Here is a 19,893-nt window from a genome sequence, read left to right as displayed (position 1 = left end):
CACGTCTGCCGGAAGAGCGTGCGCTCCCGTATAGCAGAGCAGAGACGAGACATCCACTGACCAGAGCGAGAGCGTCGCGGAATGTCACAAAAGAAGTGGGTTTTTGGTTGCCAGGGCAAGACAACCCTGCACAGATTACCAAAAGAGAAACAGCATTAAGGGACCAGTGGATGGAGTTTATTTTTTACAGAGCATCAACAGAGTTGTGCAAGTGTTTTTGTTTGTTCCCTGCATTTCGAAGATGCTTGTTTTACATACAAGGCCCAGTTTGACGCCGGATTTGCACATCGTTTATTTCTTAAGGATAATGCAGTCCCAACGAAAAAGGGTCACGATCGTGTGTTGGAACAGCAGGCGGTGAGTAAAACTGCTTCAAATATCTCTGTGTTGTTAACTTAGCTATCGGCGTGTAAGCACATCGAGTAAGCAACATGCGATGTTGTCATCAAACTGCACGAGTAAAACTGCTTCAAATATCTCTGTGTTGTTAACTTAGCTATCGGCGCGTGAGCACATCAAGTAAACAACATGCGATGTTGTCATCAAACTGCACTTTCCACATGTACAGCTTAAAAAAAATCATATGCATCCGACATTCACCCAATGCTCTGTGGGCATGACTTCTAAGGCTGAGACTATATCAGACTCGGTTTCGTTTGTTTTCCTCCCCCCACGTGCTCTATGTTATTTTTATGCCCTTATTTGTTCCTTCCTGTTACCTGATTAGTTCTATTGGTTCCAGCTGTGTCATTAATTAACTTCATTTGCTCTTGTGTATTTAAAGTGTTCTGCCCCTCATATCTGGTTCTGTATTGTATTCGTCCATGTGCTACGTGTGTGTGTGTGATTGCTCTGTTTTTCCCCGAATTGGAAGATTAAAGACTGTGTTTGAGTTTACTCCTGTGTTTCCTCGTTTCTCCTAAGTAGCAGCGGAATCATGACAATAATGTTGTTTTACTAAATGTTTAGTTTAATGTTTTTATAAAACCATTGTGCACACACAATTTTTCTAGATTAATTTTTGCTGCTGAATTATCCACTAATTTAGTGTATAATAGTATGTTTGTCACAGATTATGGTTATATTTTTTTTTCATTTGTTATTTTTCATTACAATCAAGTTGTCTACATTTAGCAGACTGTGTTTAACACACAAAAGAGTGATGATCAGGTCCAACCACGGAAATATAGAAATTCTACATTGACTTAAAAAAAAACTGTGCTGATATCGGATCGGATTGGAAGTGGCCAATACTCTGAAAAAATTGTATCATTGCATCCCTACCAAATACTCACTAATGTATTCATTTAAATGGTTGCATTTGCCTAAAGAGTTGTTTGTATTCTCTTAATTTATTGCTTTAAATTATTACTTCTCGCCCATTCTCCTTAAAGATGGTTTTCCTGTTCTGAAAATGGTGAGAGAGTAATGCCAAAACATATGCTAAGCATCTTGAAGTATTTGTTCATTTGATAAAAAAAGCACATGACCTCCACATGACCATTTACTTCATCTCAGTCTCTATGCATCATTTGCTGCTTTTTCTCTCTCTCATCTTGCAGTCTGCTCCCATTTCCCCATCCCTTCTACTCTCTGGCAGGTGCCTTCATATGCCCAGCTGACTGACTCATCTACCCATACCAGAATACACCCACCATCTCTCACCAACCTACATTATTCATTATTTTCTTTACTGGACTGACCAAATCCATCCATCACCAATATGACAGTTTATATAGTATGTATGTTCGTCAAATACTCAGGGGGTTTCGCCACATTAGAGCTGACTATAAAATAGTAGAGAGCAGACTCTCTGAGTAAAGTAATTTACAGAGGTTCACATGAGGACAGGCTTAACACCCACTGACTGCAACACATTCAGTGCGGCAAAAATATGTTCCATAAAGGCTATTTTAGATGTATGTGTGTGTATGTGTGTATGTAACCACAAAGAAAGCATTAGTAAAACTGTACTAAATAAATAATCAAAAACACTGAGTATACCACAAAACTGTGAATTAAAGTTTAAGTACTTCTAGTTAACTGAAAATTTTTGGTAATTCATTTTTAAACATAAACCGAAGAAGTCTACTGATTTTTTTATTAATTATCTTGGGTTAAACTAATTTTAGTTTGTTGGATCAGCAGCTGTGCTAATGATGTCTCTATTTGTTTCTATGTTTTGCCATGGGATTTACATCCCAGATATCCCTGCTTATTTTTCAGCTAAAGTCACATATACCTTACTCTGCTTTAAAAATACAGCTAGATCCATTTTTATAGCATAAGATCTATAGAGATGATAACTTTTTTTCCACACTTATATCCCATATACCTTTAAAATCTAAACTCTAACTTGAATGACAGTAATAATTGCAAAGTTAAATGCACAGAGATATGATAGTCAAGTATGCAGGAGATGATCACCACTTATAGTCACAATAGACTGCGTCAGATGAGACATTCACTTTAACAAGCCCTGAAAAGGCCAAGAATAGTGTTACTAAGACACTAACTATTTCTACCTACAGTACGGTAGGAAACTACAAGAATGAATTCCTTTCTGCGGCTTGTCCACTGGATATTTCTTAGCCTTAAGGGTCAACTTAAGGTCAGTTGCTATACTTAATAATTAACACAATGTCACTCTAATCACATTTGAAATGTTTGACAACATAAGTACAAATAAGACTCCAAAGGTGATTTTGTGGGAATCTTCTTGATTTTAAATGAAACTTTGATACCTTTACACATGGCAGCCACCTCTGTTGTCTGAATCATTCTGGTCATTTTTAGATGGCTCTACCTCTATAGTGATTAATAATGAGAGCATCTAAGTTGTGACAGGCACTGTCATATATGACAGACATCTTAACTTATGTCGTCTTGAGGAAAGTGAGACATAAATATGAAAGTCGAAGAGGTGAAAACAATAATCTCACTGTGATTTCCAGCCTGTACAGGTATGAGTCACAGAAATGTGGCACAAATGACTCTACATTATAAACTGAAAAGCCTACACATATATTGAAGCCACTGAGTGTAAAAATCCTCAAGACCTCAAAAAAAAAAAATTAAAAAAAATAATTACAGACAAAAGGCCCATAAAGTTGATCCCCAACCAACAATTCTTGTTCAGTTGTGGCCTGGCTTTACAGAATCTGAGAGGTCCAGCTCAACACATTTACAAACCAGAACAGCATCAAGTTACTTAATTTCAGCAACAAAAACTTACAAAAACATTTAATGAAAACTACAAACGTCTTGACAAAATTTTTGAACGGTGCAATATCAGACCTCATGTTGATAAGCAGTGATTCATGGGGGAAATGCACATGAGAAAGAGATTCTAACTCATGTGGTTAAATATTGTGAAATATATTTTGTGTGACAGATCTTAAATGACGGTAACTTTCAATGCAGAAATTATGTTATGCAATCATCTCAATAACATCAACAACAAGACGTTCTAAAGACTGACTATACAGATTGTTTCACATTTAAAAAATAAACCGAGATGCAATTAATTGGCTAATTTGAGTGATTTGTGAATGTTGACTGGGGAAAGCATGATGGTTATGATCACAAGGTCATATTATTATATACAGGACATACACAGACACAGCGGTCACTGGACAATGGTGTGATTTTGTAAAACAACCATGAGAGCGGAATAATGAATGAATAAGCACATTTATGAAAGAAGACAAAGTTGTTTATTTACATGACAGGGATGTGTTGAAGGAGGAAGAAACATAAATACACAATAAATAACCTAATAAATGTGACATTATTGTCTGAATGACCTCTATTCTAACATGAATATCATGTCACGTAGATTAGAATAATAGACATCACCAACTAAGCTTATTTCAGATCACATCATCTGTGGTAAACAAATGACTTAAAACGCAGCGTAAATGTACCTGTTCCTTTTCTTATTTTTGTTGAGTTGCTTAATCCCTCTTTCTTCCTTTTTAGAGGGAGAATGATTGGAAACCACTTCTCTGGGATGTCTTTCGGGATAGTCATGTTGTCGCAGCGTCGTTTACACGGAACTGCGCACACAGCAGTAGGACATCACACCGGCGGAGCGACGGAGACACGCGCGCGCGGCAGCGGCACGCCGGCGCAGGATGACGGAGCGCAGAGTGGAAGACATCAGATTACAGAAGCGGCGGTCAATTACACTTCATTCCCTTTCAATTTTGATTTGCCGCAGAGTCGTCGAGGTCATTCGTCGCGGTTCGATAACACTTACACAAAACTAGTTCCTAAAAGGTTTTAAACAGCGTGAATTTTCTACACTATAGGATTGTTTGTGAGTAACTTTCTGCGTTTCAGATATGCATGTAATATTCAAGTATAATACATAATGTGGCTTTAAACTCCTAAATGAGCAAATATTAATAGACATTGAACTAAAAACCTCTGAAATATCGATTTCCGACTCGTACGTTTTATATCAGCTAACTCTTTCAAGCAGCGCCACTGGGACTACGACGATGTTTTTATATGACACAATCAGAAAGCATTTGTATTGGTCGAGGATGTGGCCAATAGGAAATGACCGAGGAGGTTGCCAGGGCAACATATACTGCAGAGCTATAAAAATATGTATGGGTTAGAAGGCACAAGGAGCCAGAGACCATACTGTCTTTCCTGGCAATGAAATAAGCCTATAGTAATAAGATTCAGAGTCAAAGTGGCGTCTGATAAACAGACAGTTTCATACTTAAGGGCTAGCAGAGGGGTCAGAAAAGGAGGCACTGCGGAAGACATCTGGACTAGTCAGGTGTCTGTGCACGTGCTACGTCTGTTGTGTGTGGAGAGAGAGGGAGTCTCGTGCCAGGGAAGGAAACCTCCGGACTGTTAAATGCAATGCTCCAGCATATACTCACGTGTATGTCTTTAACTTTTGATGTTGCACTGCACCAAAATGAAAACACGCAAGCTTTGGAACAAAATCACACCTGTGACTACCTAGTCACACACAGAACTATTTGATAAATATAAGTGTGCATGCTAATATTTGAAATTGCCTCTTAAATACTAACAAAAATAATTTGTTCTTTTCTGACTGCACTGCATAATACAGTAAATTAAATCAGATGAGTTCAGGGAAGTCAAGAAGTGTTGCATTTTATAGCTGGGTTAGACACCATATTGCATTTAAAGTGTGAAAAATGAGGCTTTGAGGGGGTAGACTGACAGTCTTTACCATGGCATGAACTACAGTTTTGTTCAAAATAATAGCAGTACAATGTGAATAACCAGAATAATCAAGGTTTTTAGTATTTTTTTATTGCTACGTGGCAAACAAGTTACCAGTAGGTTCAGTAGATTGTCAGAAAACAAACAAGACCCAGCATTCATGATATGCACGCTCTTAAGGCTGTGCAATTGGGCAATTAGTTGAAAGGGGTGTGTTCAAAAAAATAGCAGTGTCTACCTTTGACTGTACAAACTCAAAACTATTTTGTACAAAAAAAAATTTTTTCTGGGATTTAGCAATCCTGTGAATCACTAAACTAATATTTAGTTGTATGACCACAGTTTTTTAAAACTGCTTGACATCTGTGTGGCATGGAGTCAACCAACTTGTGGCACCTCTCAGCTGTTATTCCACTCCATGATTCTTTAACAACATTCCACAATTCATTCACATTTCTTGGTTTTGCTTCAGAAACAGCATTTTTGATATCACCCCACAAGTTCTCAATTGGATTAAGGTCTGGAGATTGGGCTGGCCACTCCATAACATTAATTTTGTTGGTTTGGAACCAAGACTTTGCCCGTTTACTAGTGTGTTTTGGGTCATTGTCTTGTTGAAACAAACATTTCAAGGGCATGTCCTCTTCAGCATAGGGCAACATGACCTCTTCAAGTATTTTAACATATGCAAACTGATCCATGATCCCTGGTATGCGATAAATAGGCCCAACACCATAGTAGGAGAAACATGCCCATATCATGATGCTTGCACCTCCATGCTTCACTGTCTTCACTGTGTACTGTGGCTTGAATTCAGAGTTTGGGTTCGTCTCACAAACTGCCTGTGGCCCTTGGACCCAAAAAGAACAATTTTACACTCATCAGTCCACAAAATGTTCCTCCATTTCTCTTTAGGCCAGTTGATGTGTTCTTTGGCAAATTGTAACCTCTTCTGCACATGCCTTTATTTAACAGAGGGACTTTGCGGGGGATTCTTGAAAATAGATTAGCTTCACACAGACGTCTTCTAACTGTCACAGTACTTACAGGTAACTCCAGACTGTCTTTGATCATCCTGGAGGTGATCATTGGCTGAGCCTTTGCCATTCTGGTTATTCTTCTATCCATTTTGATGGTTGTCTTCCGTTTTCTTCCACGTCTCTCTGGTTTTGCTCTCCATTTTAAGGCATTGGAGATCATTTTAGCTGAACAGCCTATCATTTTTTGCACCTCTTTATAGGTTTTCCCCTCTCTAATCAACTTTTTAATCAAAGTACGCTGTTCTTCTGAACAATGTCTTGAACGACCCATTTTCCTCAGCTTTCAAATGCATGTTCAACAAGTGTTGGCTTCATCCTTAAATAGGGGCCACCTGATTCACACCTGTTTCTTCACAAAATTGATGACCTCAGTGATTGAATGCCACACTGCTATTTTTTTGAACACACCCCTTTCAACTAATTCAACTAATTGCCCAATTGCACAGCCTTAAGAGCGTGCATATCATGAATGCTGGGTCTTGTTTGTTTTCTGACAATCTACTGAACCTACTGGTAACTTGTTTGCCACGTAGCAATAAAAAATATACAAAAAACCTTGATTATTCTGGTTAGTCACATTGTACTGCTATTATTTTGAACAATACTGTATATAAAGGTCCTAGATCATGTAAATTTGCCAAATCACAGTTTTCAAAACGGTTTTTCCTTTTCTCATAAAAATGGTTTGTCAGCTGACCAATCTGTTGTTAAACAACAATATATTCAGTTGAACACACTGTACTTCTCTCCCTCACTACCTTGTTTTCATTCCTGTCAAAAAATGTAATATGGCGCTGTCCTGACTAAGGTCTACTGATGTATGAATGGAATACTGCATATCTTTTATGCTAATTCTCATAAGCATCATTGCTAAAGCTAAGCATCCTGATGTCATAAACATATTACCTGACGGTTATTTTGTATGAAATTGTGCAATGTGATCTGTATGGAAAATATATTCAATTTTTTGAAAAAAGTCAACATGAAGGTCCTAAATCTAATCATCATTAGGACTTTAGTCAAGTAGCACAAAAATGTGGTAGTGAGGAATATAAGTACAGTGTGTTCAATGGATTGTGCTGTTGTTTAATGATCACTTGACAATATGTATTTCTGCAAAAAATATATATATATATATTTCACCAAGGTATAAAACAGTTACAAATTGCCATAGAGTGAAGGTTGAGCTAAGTGTTAAGGGCACTTTTTAAAGCGTGTATTCTAAATTCAGAGCACAATATGGCAATTAAATATAAAAGTGTGTGTGTGTGTGTGTGTTCAGGGAGAGTAGCTAATTGTTTACCTGGGGGAGGCCTCTTTCTGAACATTTCCACACCTCTGAAATTTTGCCGCTCTGTCCCATGGGAAAATCTACACCGATATGCAGGCACACACGTAGAGAGAGAGAGAGAGAGAGAGAACCACATTGTCAACAGAATCTCAAGGGTAAAACAGGGGACATACCAACAGTTTACGCTCACTCAGGAAATTCAACGATATTTAATCCTTGACAACGACAGTATGCAGATCAGTCAGCTAAAACTAAGCCACTGCTTATACGTATGAACCTGCAGCCGTAATCTTAACGCCTGACTGAAACCTAGGAAAAGTTTTTTTCCAACTATTTTTCTTTAATCATGTTAATATTAATATAATTGCTAAGACTGATAAGCCTGTTTGAGATGGTTATACATTCACATTAGTTATACAATGAGCTGGACATAGAACTGTTATTAAGACTAAAAGCCAATGCTAAGTAATAGAAAGTGGTCTGTTCCAGAAGCACATTGATGTCTGCAGGTCTGGTTACCAATAAATTTCTCTCTGAAGACGCTGTAATGCTCTCTGCTTACTGTCTCCTGCCTGACTTCCTTTTCTATTTCAGTGTGGCTCTGCTTACTATGCAGTATTATTAAAAAAACTAAAATATAAGGAAATACAGATTCCATAAATCAGGCAAGATAGTATAGAAGCAAAAGATATGACTATATCCTCAATATAAAGTAAAGCTATATAATCTGCATGTTTATATCACAGACTTTTTTTAAAGAAAATCATTAAATTAGTGATCAAACCTACATTGACATAGTTGGTCAATGGACATAAGCATTATTTATTAAATAGTTTAGAATCTACCATAAAGTTTTCCATATGGGGCCTGGTTATAAATGTTCAATACATACTGACGTCATAAAATGTATCAGTTGATATCTGTGTTTTTATTATTTATTTTATCTGCTAAAATTGAATATTTAGGATCATCAGCACTCATTTAAAGGGGTGATGATCAATTATGACAAAGATTTAACCCTTTTAAGAGCTCTACATTTGACCAGTGTATGGGTATTTCCTTAATTTTTTTTATAACTTTTGTTTTTTAATGTATATACTGTACTGTTTTCTATAGAAGGTTCTAAAAGGAATGTGTATATATTTACATCATGTATTATATGTTGTGGTGCCTAAATATGCAGACAATCAAAGCAGACTGTTCGAGAGCATGGGAAGAGATGGGTAGGAGGAGGTCATCTATTGCTCGAGAACAGAAGAAAAATACCAACAACCTAAAACTGTTTCTGCAGGTAAAAATATTCTCACAAAAAGAACAAATCCAAAGACGTAAAGAAAACACAGACTATAAGTTGAACACTAAAGGTTAACTCGGGTGAGATGTAATATTTCTGTCTATTCACACACACACACACACACACACAGACAGTCAAGCTGCTACACATGTGTCAGCCATGATTAGAGTCTATTAGCATGTATCCAACTGGAGGCTTCCACACCAGCAGGTCAAAGCCAATGACCCACAACACACACACACACACACACACACACACACACACACGCACACACACACATACATAATGAGCAAGGACACACTCTGATATTCACAAAGCTACTTAAGGACAGACCCAGTTAAGCAGTCTGCTTTTGACATTAAATAAGCCAGATCTGGAAGCCATGTTGAATATAAACACAGTTAGACAAGTACACATCTTCACGCTGACAACAGACTGCAGTGGTGTAAAGCAAGTCATTTGACTCAGCATCTCTAACAAGCATCATGCAGCAGTCTGTCACAAAATGCAAACCAGAAAGTGGCTTTTGCATTTTAATCAAGAGAAAAAGGCACTCTTAGTTATTTATTTGCGGTCATGTAAGTCTAAACAAGCCAGCTTTTGAGTGTTATGATCTATTATTTATGACAAGCATATGTGCTGCATATTTTACTTTCTTTGTCCATGTATTTTTCCTGTACATGCTGTTCTAGTTATTTTCCAATAATTCTTCTGCCCTCATTGGCTTCCCCTGTGTTTTACCTCATTTCTTTATCCATCATTTTCACTTGTGATTTCAAAAGGTCAAACAGGAAATTACCATCAAACCAGAACTACAATAATGATATTGACCGCAGAAAATTATGAGTCTGCTCTCTCTCTCTCTCTCTCTCTCTCTCTCTCTCTCTCTTTAAACACACACACACGCACACACACACACATGTGGCCTTTAAGATGCATATATAATAATCATTATTACAGTTTATATAAATGTAAATTGGCCGTGCATTTTGTGTTCATATGCTTTGTTTCTCTAGGTAATTATTACATTGTTGGCTCTTTAAGCACAACAAAGCACATTTCTTGGCTATCAGTCAGAATTTTACTCTCAAAGGAATTTCAAGAACTAGCTTAAATCCCTTGTTCAATTAAGATTAGGCTACAAGTGACACAAAAATACCTAACCCAAATTCTGAACCCACATCTCTAATCAAAAACATTGTCAATGGCTGATATTCTTTTTAACATTACATATGGAAAGCAATTAAGAGTTTTAATTCATGATTTTTAACTAGGGGTCTCTGAAGGTATTCCAAGGGGCCTGTGGAGATGATACATAAAACAACATAAAATGTACATTTTTATGGGATTTCTTACTCAGCTATTTTGTTACTTGTAAGTTATAACATTTTTAATGCTGGATTAAATGTTCTTATTATGTGCTTATTGAAAATATTTTAAAAGTACCACGTCAAGAAGTAAATAAATGGTTATATCTCTCCATGCTGTTTCAAGATTTTACAAGGATGGGCATGTAACTGCATTTTATCAACTTATTAATCAACATTTGATTATCAATAATATTTCAGTCAGGTGACTGAAGAAATGATCTTCGACACTAACAAAGATTTCTGCTTTCAAAAGCTCTTCGAAATGCCTAGAATAACTTGGTTTAAGTTAATTAATAAGCCTTTGACAATAATCAGTTTATTGTATTCATTAGGTGGACATACTGAATATTGTAGGGTGGCTGTATGGTAGGCTAGATGCGAAATAAGACAACAAAACGTTAAACAAGATTGTTACAATGCGCAGGAGGCAGCTCTGGTGGAGTTTCACTCATCTATTTCACATTTTTTAAAATAAGAGGAAAAACAGTGATTTATATAAGTATTTTATAACTGTTCTCGCAGAAGTCACGCTGTTAGCATGTAGAGCCTTTTACTGAAATAGGTAAAGCTTTTATTGTCGTGAGCGCATGACCGTTACCTTTAACGGCTCCTCCTGCAAGCAATGCTGAATTCATGCATCTCTGTTATCCGTAAGGGCTTCTTCTCTACAGGTATCCCGTCGGAAGTCAATGCATCCGATCCTTGACGATCAAAACATCCTTGAAAGGTGAAAGTGTATCGCACTCGATAGGCCAGCAGCTGCTCATAGTAATAGGATGAGGGAGGCGGGGTGGAGAGGCGGTGTTTGCATCTGCATCTGCATCTGCTAGTTCCCACTTTCAGTTGCACTGCTCAAGAGTAATGCTTTTATTAAATGTTAGATGAACGACGAAAAAAAAAAAAAGATTCCAAATTTCTTATACGTTCGATTTGTTCCTGTAGCATCCAGTGTGGTTTAACACTGCTGCTGATGACTGCATGCATCTTAATTTTGTTATTTAATGTGGGTTTTAAAGAATGTTATCATACAATTTTAAATTAATGCAGAATATAGGCTACATGCTGTAACTTTCCTCACAGTGCAGCATGGGGGCAGACTGACGTTTACCATGTGCTCATTGTTTTGATTTGTCCTGTACGCCCTCTGCTGGGCACACAGCTTCATGCAGTGTAGGATGGTTGAACAGTTTGAGATAAAAACGGTTTTGGCGATGAAGACTTAAATATATTTTGCAGAGCCTTGCACATACATTTTGAGGGGCAGTGTGGCCCAGACCAAAAAAGGGGCACAATGAGGTTGGGTGATTGTAAATACAAATTATCCAGTTCTTACAAATATATAATTAAAAAGAGAAGACAGCACACTGTAATAATTGACTTTATTTTAGATGTTTTGATAAGAGAGGGCTCTCCCTCACTCTCTGAACCTGCTTCTGTCTCACTTTCAATGGAAGTAGGGGAGAATGGGGTAAGTTGAGCCAGTGGGTAAGTTGACCCACTCTCTGCATCTTGGCAACTGTACACTTTTACTCTGAAGTAATGATGTATTTTGGAACTTCACAGTAAAATTTATCCCACAGCATTCACCCCAATGCTCTGGGGTAAATTGTACAAGCATTTTAACTTACCTCACCATAAGGCACTGTGGTTTACTTAAATCTCTGAATTATAAAACTGCTTTGTTTTGAACTCCCTCACAACAGACACAGAAGAGAAGACAATGCTGAATAGAGTAATAGTTTTTGTTATTTTTGGACCAAAATGTATTTTCGATGCTTCAAAAAATTCCAACGTACCATCTGATGTCACATGGACTACTTTGATTATGTTTTTTTTACCTTTCTGGACATGGATAGTATACTGTACACACAGTTTCAATGGAGGGACTGAGAGCTCTCGGACTAAATCTAAAATTTCTTAAACTGTGTTACCAAGATAAATGGAGGTCTTACGGGTTTGGAACGACATGAGGGTGAGTTATTAATTACATAATTTAGATTTTTGGGTGAACTATCCCTTTAACATTAAAATAAATTCACAAGAGCAAGTATAATGTTTGCACGTTTATTTACATTAAAGGCAAAATAACTAAAATAATAAGAGCACAGTTATAGATCTGGAACTTCTTTAAGTCTAAATAAATATAATTTAGTAATTGCAATGTCTTCTGGTCCATATCTTTTCTTTAGGAAGGTGTGCTTGGCACTGATTAATGTAACATAAAAATACTATGTATGTACTATGTATGTATTTATATATTTAGAAATGTTATTATGGAATGACACTTTCATAAACTTTTCTATACTCCTCTGATTATATTATGGTAAATATTACAATAACATAGCACCCCAACAGTGATCTGCAATAATCGTAAGCCTATTACTAACAATAAAAATATCATCAGATCATTGTGTTCAACGCACCACCATTTCCGTTAAAAAAACCTTTTGCATCTTCTAGCTTATAGGTAGGCTACAGTTTTAAAAATCTTTCAGTATGGACATGAAACCTGCAAATCGGTTACATCTTGTGAGGTAATGCCTGAATAGTTTGTCTAGAATTAGCCAGTGACCCCAAACACTTTACTAAACACATTATGGACATTAACAGCCCTTCAACGTGGAAGTAAGCCTTCCGATTCAGTAACAGCTGTACGTAAACAACGAGGAAAATAACAACATGCAGTAAACTGTTAAAATGGTTTGCACTACAAACCAATGTGTTCATGATTAAGATAATACATTAAAATAATTTGATAAGACACACCAACTTTCAACATCAAGCGCCAAAACAAACTGTTTTGTTCAGCTAAAATATAGCTGAATGGAGTGGACACAGATGAGAACGGAAGCCAGACCCAGAGAATTTAAAAATGGCCGTGCCCATTTTTAGACAAGAAAAATGGAGATAAATAGCTACCTCAGTTTTTTAACCACAGTTTTGGTTTGATTCCATTCTGATTGGAAGCCTACATTAATGAGATTTGCAATGTAATACATTTAATAAAAAACAACACACTTCTGTACACTGTAGAAGAACATGGATTATCATATGTCTACTTAAAATGTCTTTTGAGAGAAATATTATTTCCCTGTCAAGGGAACTTCGAACTGCTTCCTCTGAAGGGACACTATAGAGTCTGGGAACATGACGTCAGCAATGCAATGCATTCTGGGACTTTGGGACACGGACGCTGCTGTATGTATTGTATTGTTTTGATAATAGACTGTTTTGTTTACTCTCTACAGCTAAAAAATAAGTTACAATGTTAAAACCTTGTTGTGTAATTAACTGCCAAACTCTCATGACCGGCATGGAAAAATAATTTGAATGGAGTGCGATTTTTCAGCTTTCCCGCTGGAAAACCGCACCTTGATCTCAGGTCTCCGAGTTAACAAAGCGGCGTCACATGGCTTATTTAGCAGCAGTAAGAAGGAAAAGAAGGATTGTCCCTTTGGTCTGATATATACACACGTATGTATGTGCATTTATATATATATATATATATATAAATATACAGTAATGCATGTTATATAAACAACTTTTTTTGGATGTGATTAATCGATTTGACAGACTTACATTAAATGTTGCCTATGCATGAACCACATCTCCTGCATTATCAGTGTTATGCATATTGCATACCACCTGTTACAGTAATAAACGGCAAAATTGATCAATTCTGTATCTCTTTATTTGTGCATCATAACACACTGAGGCTAATTTGTACAGTTGTACAATAACGCATATTAAAAAGTAAAGGGGCAGTGTAACTCGCTCGTTGACGCGGATAATTTGTAGGTTCTGCACCCATCCATTTGTAAATTGCAGGTTAGACTCGAGAGATTTATCATTTTAAACTGATCAGAGGTGTACGCTCTGACACTACAAACAAGGTAAAAAAACACATTGGGGAAGGTTAAGCGGCAGCTCTTTAAGATCATCCGACCACTCTTTGTGTTCGTGCAGATTGAGTTCGTTGATTGTCTTGATTTTTTTCTAAAAACTGCATCTTTGCTTCCTTGTTGAGTTTTTCTGTATATGTAATCTTACACTTGATCTGTATGTCATGTCACTTTCACTTTCACTTTTACTGATAAGCGTGTCCCGACTATCCAGAATGCAATGCGCAGTGACGTAGTTTCCCAAGCTCTATGGGGGAACACCTCGTCGTGACCCGTGTCTGAAGCATACTTTGAAAAACGCCAACGTGTTGGCCGGCTACAGCCTCTGACGTCGCTACCGGCGCGACTATAAATACGCGCCCGTAGGACCCGTCACTTATCTTCTTCGTCTTCATTGACTGTTTTGTTTGAAGAGTGCATCTGAGAAACGACCAGAACGGTAAGAGCGATCTATTATTGTTATCATGGCATCCACTAGCAAGGTGTTTAAACAGTGTGTGCATCCATGTCAGCGTTATTTGACACCTGATGACACACACAGTCTGTGCGTCTCTTGTTTGGGTGAAGAGCACGCGCCCAATGTCCTTGAGAGGGCAATCTGCGCGCACTGCGAGCGGTTTTCTGTGAAAAAGCTCCGCTTTTGTTTGTCATCTGGATCTCGCGGCTCAGGACCCGCCTTTGCCGAGGCACGGAGGAGAATGAGCTCGTGGGGATCACAGGTGGATCTCGCTGAGGAGTGTAGAGAGGGACTTTTCCTCTCACACTCTCCGGCGGCAAACGAGAGCGAACTTCGGGAGGAAGATGCGTTGTCATTAACCCTTTCTGACACTGAAGTTAGTGCTCTGCTGGGTTCTACCCAGAAAGAGCAGGAGATATTTGAGAGTGGCGAAGAAGCTGAGGCTGAGCCGCTCATTTCTCCTGCTCTGCGTATGGGGAGCTGTTAAAGGTTATGGATCGCGCCGCGGCAAAAAAAATAAAAAAAAATAAAAGAAAATAAAAATAAACTTGCCATGGAAGCGTGCCAGAAAGGTAACGTCGCGAGGTAGCCTCGATGAGCGTTATTTATGTGACCAAAGCCCGCCAGCCCAGGTGAGCCTCTCATTCTTGCCTGACTTACATGCAGAAGTCGAAAAGGAATGGAAGAGGCCGTTTTTCTCTCGCATCCATCGGTTTCAGCATACGAGTTATGCTGATATCGATGGCATGCACGAGAACGGCTATGAGAGGATGCCCCCTGTAGAAGAGATGCTGGCTAGCTATCTCTCAGAGGGGGAACATTCTCTCTAAAATCTCCCTCTTTGCCATCTAAGCCCTTCCATGATACATCCCGCTTAAATGGTAAATCATACGCAGCAGCAGAGCCCGAACAACAAAGGGGTGATGGCCCATCTTGATCTGAGGATCGAAGACGGGCGCAGAAGGCTAGTGTCGCAGCTCGCGCTCCTCCCCCACCTGAGGGCAGGGGCTAGAGGAATCGCGGGTCACGAAGAGGTAAGCAGGGTCTGAGGGATGTGATTCAGACGAGGCAGCGTTCTCGTCTGGATCGGAGCGATACCTGGGGGTTCGTCACTTCCTTTTGGATGTTTTTAATTTCTGTTTTATTTCTCCCCTGCCTAATTCCCTGTAGCCACCAGCACTCCACCTGATCGGGGTTAGGTGGAAAGTTTCTCACATAACAGTCTCCTATCCTGGACCTGTTAAGTTTTTGGTTGGTCCTATTTTCCCCAGGGCACGACACCCACCGCGGAGCGAGTTCCGCGTGCGGGAAGCAAGCACTCTGTGGTTGCTCGTCCCACACCCCTCCCGAGGAGCCTGGCTGATCGTCAGAACTGGCACAGCACTGCAAGGAATTTCATGGATATCCGGCCAGGTCTCCCTGAGGGGCCGCCTGGCTGCTTGGCGCACCCGGGGAGGTGGTAGTTACAGAGTCCTTCTGTATGTACTGACTCAGGTGATGCTTGAGGGTTGGAGCTCGCCTCTCCCGTGCGATCCAGCGCCTCTGCGATGCTTAGGAACCTTTCTGTACACACGTTAAGCCTGTGTACTGTCTCAAAACCACATGGTGGTCAGTGTGCACGTTAAAGCTTTGCGCACTGTCTGAAATCCACATAAGTGCTAAGTGTACATGCAAGGCTCTGCGCACTTTCTGGAATCCTGTACGGTAAGGGTTACGCGCTGCGCTTCGTTCCCTTTCTTAAGATGATTAGCCCCGGGGTTCTTTGGGCTTCATCCAACCAGTGTGTATTTGTTATACACCTCAAGCACCGCCCCTCAACATGGGGGGCTGTGTGGGCAATTCTCACGGTAGTTTAGCAGCACTCCCCTTTTCAAAAGGGTCGCCTATGAGCATGCTGCTCGGAGCTCGGAGTCCTCCTCTCATGGGAGATTGAATTCTCGGTTTTTTCATCAGAGCGCTCCAGTGCTACATACTGTTTTGAGATGCACTGTGAGAGTAGACATCCTGCTGAGGCAGGGGCTGAGGCTCGGGGAATGGCGCCTTCGCACCAAGGTGTTGAAGCAGAGTTAGAGAGGTTGGCCAGACCTGGGTGGATCAGTTTTTGCGGCTCAAGAGAGCGTCGCACTATCCCCTCTGGCTTCCTCTGACTCATCCAGCTCCATTGGGGCTGGACGCCATGGTACAGGTGTGGCCGAGGCTTTATCTGTATGTTCCGTCCTCCAATTGCTCTGCTCCCGGGCCATTCCATCTACGAGCTGCTCTATCAGAGTGCCACGAGAGCCCCTCCTTTGTGACAGGCAAGACTTGGTAATAAACAGTGCTAGGTTCTTAGCCGTATCCCTTTAAAGGAATCTTTCGTGATTCCAAGCCTTCAGCTCTACCCCGGGGCCGAGGCCCTTCAGGTAAGTTGGGTATGTAGCTTTAGCCTTTGGCCATAAGGGATAATGTCATGGACAGCCGTCGAACCGTCCCAGGGGCGACTCCCGGTGAAATGGTAGAGTTGGTATTTAGTGTTTGCCATGATTCTGGCCTGCACTCCCCTCAGCATGGCGGCGTGAGTATACTGTTCCCCATAGTGTCCCTTCAGAGGACGCAGTTTGAAGTTCCCTTGACAGGGAACGTCTCAGGTTACGAATGTAACCATGGTTCCCTGAGAGGGAACGAGACACTGCGTCCTCTAGCTCCCCGCCATGCTTTGGACGCAAGCTTCACGAAGAAGATAAGTGACGGGTCCTACGGGCGCGTATTTATTTATAGTCAGAGGCTGTCGCCGGCCAACACGTTTGCGTTTTTCAAAGTATGCTTCAGACACGGGTCACGACGAGGTGTTCCCCCATAGTGTCCCTTCAGAGGACGCAGTGTCTCGTTCCCTCTCAGGGAACCATGGTTACATTCGTAACCTGAGACGTTCCCTGTCAAGGGAACTTCGAACTTCGAAACTTCGAAATTGTTTTGAATGATGAAACATGAAGACATGAAGACAAACACTAAACTGGGACAATGTATAGTTTATCGGTGTTCTTCTGACTATTTTCATAATCCATTTTCTGCCTCTTTCTGTGATTAAAAGCCACATCAAGGCAGTTATTTCAAACTTTAGAATGATGTTGTGGAGTAAAAACATGTAATAATAATTTCTTTTGTTGGAAAGATCGATCAAGGCATGAACTCATGGGCACACACAATCACAGCTAGTTCCGAGAACTAGTTCCGAGAATGACATGTTCATGACAGAAGATATGACTTTATTGTATTTCTGTGTAATGGTTGCACCATTCTAAAATGAAGATATAGGCTACAATATAGGCCTATTGACATTACGTTTATAACTAGATCTTTCATTAAATGCATGGTGAAATAATTGCTCACATCAAAGGATATTCCATGAAATGATAGTGAAGTTGCCTTCTGAGTACATAAAATCAATATACCTATTCCCACAAGTTCAGATAAATGTTTACTCAATAGGGGCTTCAAACTGATTTTAAAACTCTTTGTTTGTAAACTTGTTAATGTACACCACAAAAGTGCCCATATTCATCATCCCTGTACAACTTTTACTTGCAAAATACACTAGACAGAGCACAACACAACAAACTAAATTCTAGAGTTTGATGTGGTTATATTACATTTCTCCAAATATTATATAAATATATATATATATATATATATATAGTCAGGGGTGAAATGCTCGTTTTCACTCAATATCCTGTTAATCTCGAGTACCTATATAGTAGTACTGCATCCTTCATAACTCCAAAAAGTCTTTAGTTTTATTATATTCATAAGAGAAAGATAGTCTGTACCGATTTTTCCTGGAAAAACACGACCGACTGGAGGCGTGACGTGTGGGCGGAGCTAAAGAATCACGAGCGCCAGTAGGCTTTTCCGTAGAGAGCGTTTGGAAGCTGTGACCGTGAGGGAAACAACATCATCCAAAACAAACCATGGCTAACAGTCAGATTCAGCGTATATTTATGATCCAGAATCAGATCCAGAGGCTGAAACTGAACGAGAGCAGCAGCAGCAACGACTCGCTCTGAGCGGGGCTCGAACCCGGGTCTCCGATGGGAGACGGACGCACTAACAAGGAGGCAGAGATATTTGAAGCAGTTTTACTCACCGCCTGCGGTTCCAACACACGATCGTGGCCCCTTTTCGTTGGGATTGCATCATCCTTAAGAAATAAACGATACGCAAATCCGTCGTCAAACTGGGCCTTGTTTGTAAAACAAGCATTTTCGAAATGCAGGGAACAAACACTTGCACAACTCCGTTGATGCTCTGTAAAAATAAACTCCATTCACTGGTCCCTTAATGCTGTTTTTTCTTTGGTAATCTGTGCAGGGTTGTCTTGCCCTGGCAACCAAAAACACACTCCTTTTGTGACATTCCGCGACGCTCTCGCTCTGGTCAGTGGATGTCTCGTCTCTGCTCTGCTAATACGGGATCGCGCGCTCTTCCGGCAGACGCGCCCTTAGGACCCATATAAGGAAATTCCGCTCCATCTAACGTCACACAGAGCCATACTCGAAAAAAACTTTCCGAAACTTGTGACAAACCGGAAGGAGTATTTTGGGAACAAAAATACTCCTTCAAACGTACAACTTAATTTTTGAAACTTTGTCCATGTTTAGCATGGGAATCCAACTCTTTAACAGTGTAAAAAACTCAGTATGCATGAAATAGCATTTCACCCCCCTTTTAACACATGTGGAATTCTATATGGAATTATATACATAACAAAAAAGTGTGAAACAACTGAAAATATTTCATATTGTAGGTTCTTCAAAGTAGCCACCTTTTGCTTTGATTACTGCTTTGCACACTCTTGGCATTCTCTTGATGAGCTTCAAGAGGTAGTCACCTGAAATGGTCTTCCAACAGTCTTGAAGGAGTTCCCCGAGAGATGCTTAGCACTTGTTGGCCCTTTTGCCTTCTGTCTGCGGTCCAGCTCACCCCTAAACCATCTCGATTGGGTTCAGGTCCGGTGACTGTGGAGGCCAGGTCATCTGGTGCAGCACCCCATCACTCTCCTTCTTGGTCAAATAGCCCTTGATGCCTTCAGTGTGACTTTACAATTTTCATAGTCATGAAAATAAAGAAAACTCTTTGAATGAGAAGGTGTGTCCAAACCTTTGGTCTGTACTATATATATATATATATATATATATATATATATATATATATATATATATATATATATATATATATAGTATATACATACAATACATAGTATACAAATATTTTAAATCACTTCTATGAAACAATGACGATGTGAAGGAAATAGTCATTTTCAAAGTCTGGTTGAAAGCCATAGTATGA

The 19,893-nt window shown here is 39.6% G+C and overlaps 1 protein-coding gene across 2 annotated transcripts in view; it reads right to left on the bottom strand.

Annotated features, from left to right (window-relative positions):
* The window catches only part of LOC128031002 (phospholipid-transporting ATPase ID), a 43,065-nt gene extending 32,079 nt beyond the window's left edge, over window positions 1-10,986 (bottom strand). Inside the window, exons 1-2 of one of the 2 annotated variants that reach the window (XM_052619170.1) lie at window positions 10,808-10,986; window positions 7,558-7,625 (exon numbers count right to left, since the gene is read on the bottom strand). In XM_052619170.1, the coding sequence (XP_052475130.1) occupies window positions 7,558-7,582 (25 nt within the window). In that variant the 5' untranslated portion in view covers window positions 7,583-7,625; window positions 10,808-10,986. Of the gene's footprint in view, window positions 1-3,926; window positions 4,478-7,557; window positions 7,626-10,807 lie in introns of those variants that run through there. The other variant, XM_052619169.1, reaches the window with a different exon arrangement.
* Between the last annotated feature and the right edge of the window lie 8,907 nt (window positions 10,987-19,893).

Source organism: Carassius gibelio, chromosome A16 (genome assembly GCF_023724105.1).
Source record: "Carassius gibelio isolate Cgi1373 ecotype wild population from Czech Republic chromosome A16, carGib1.2-hapl.c, whole genome shotgun sequence".
NCBI classification, from domain to species: domain Eukaryota; kingdom Metazoa; phylum Chordata; class Actinopteri; order Cypriniformes; family Cyprinidae; genus Carassius; species Carassius gibelio.
This window is presented reverse-complemented; position numbering and strand designations above follow the sequence as displayed.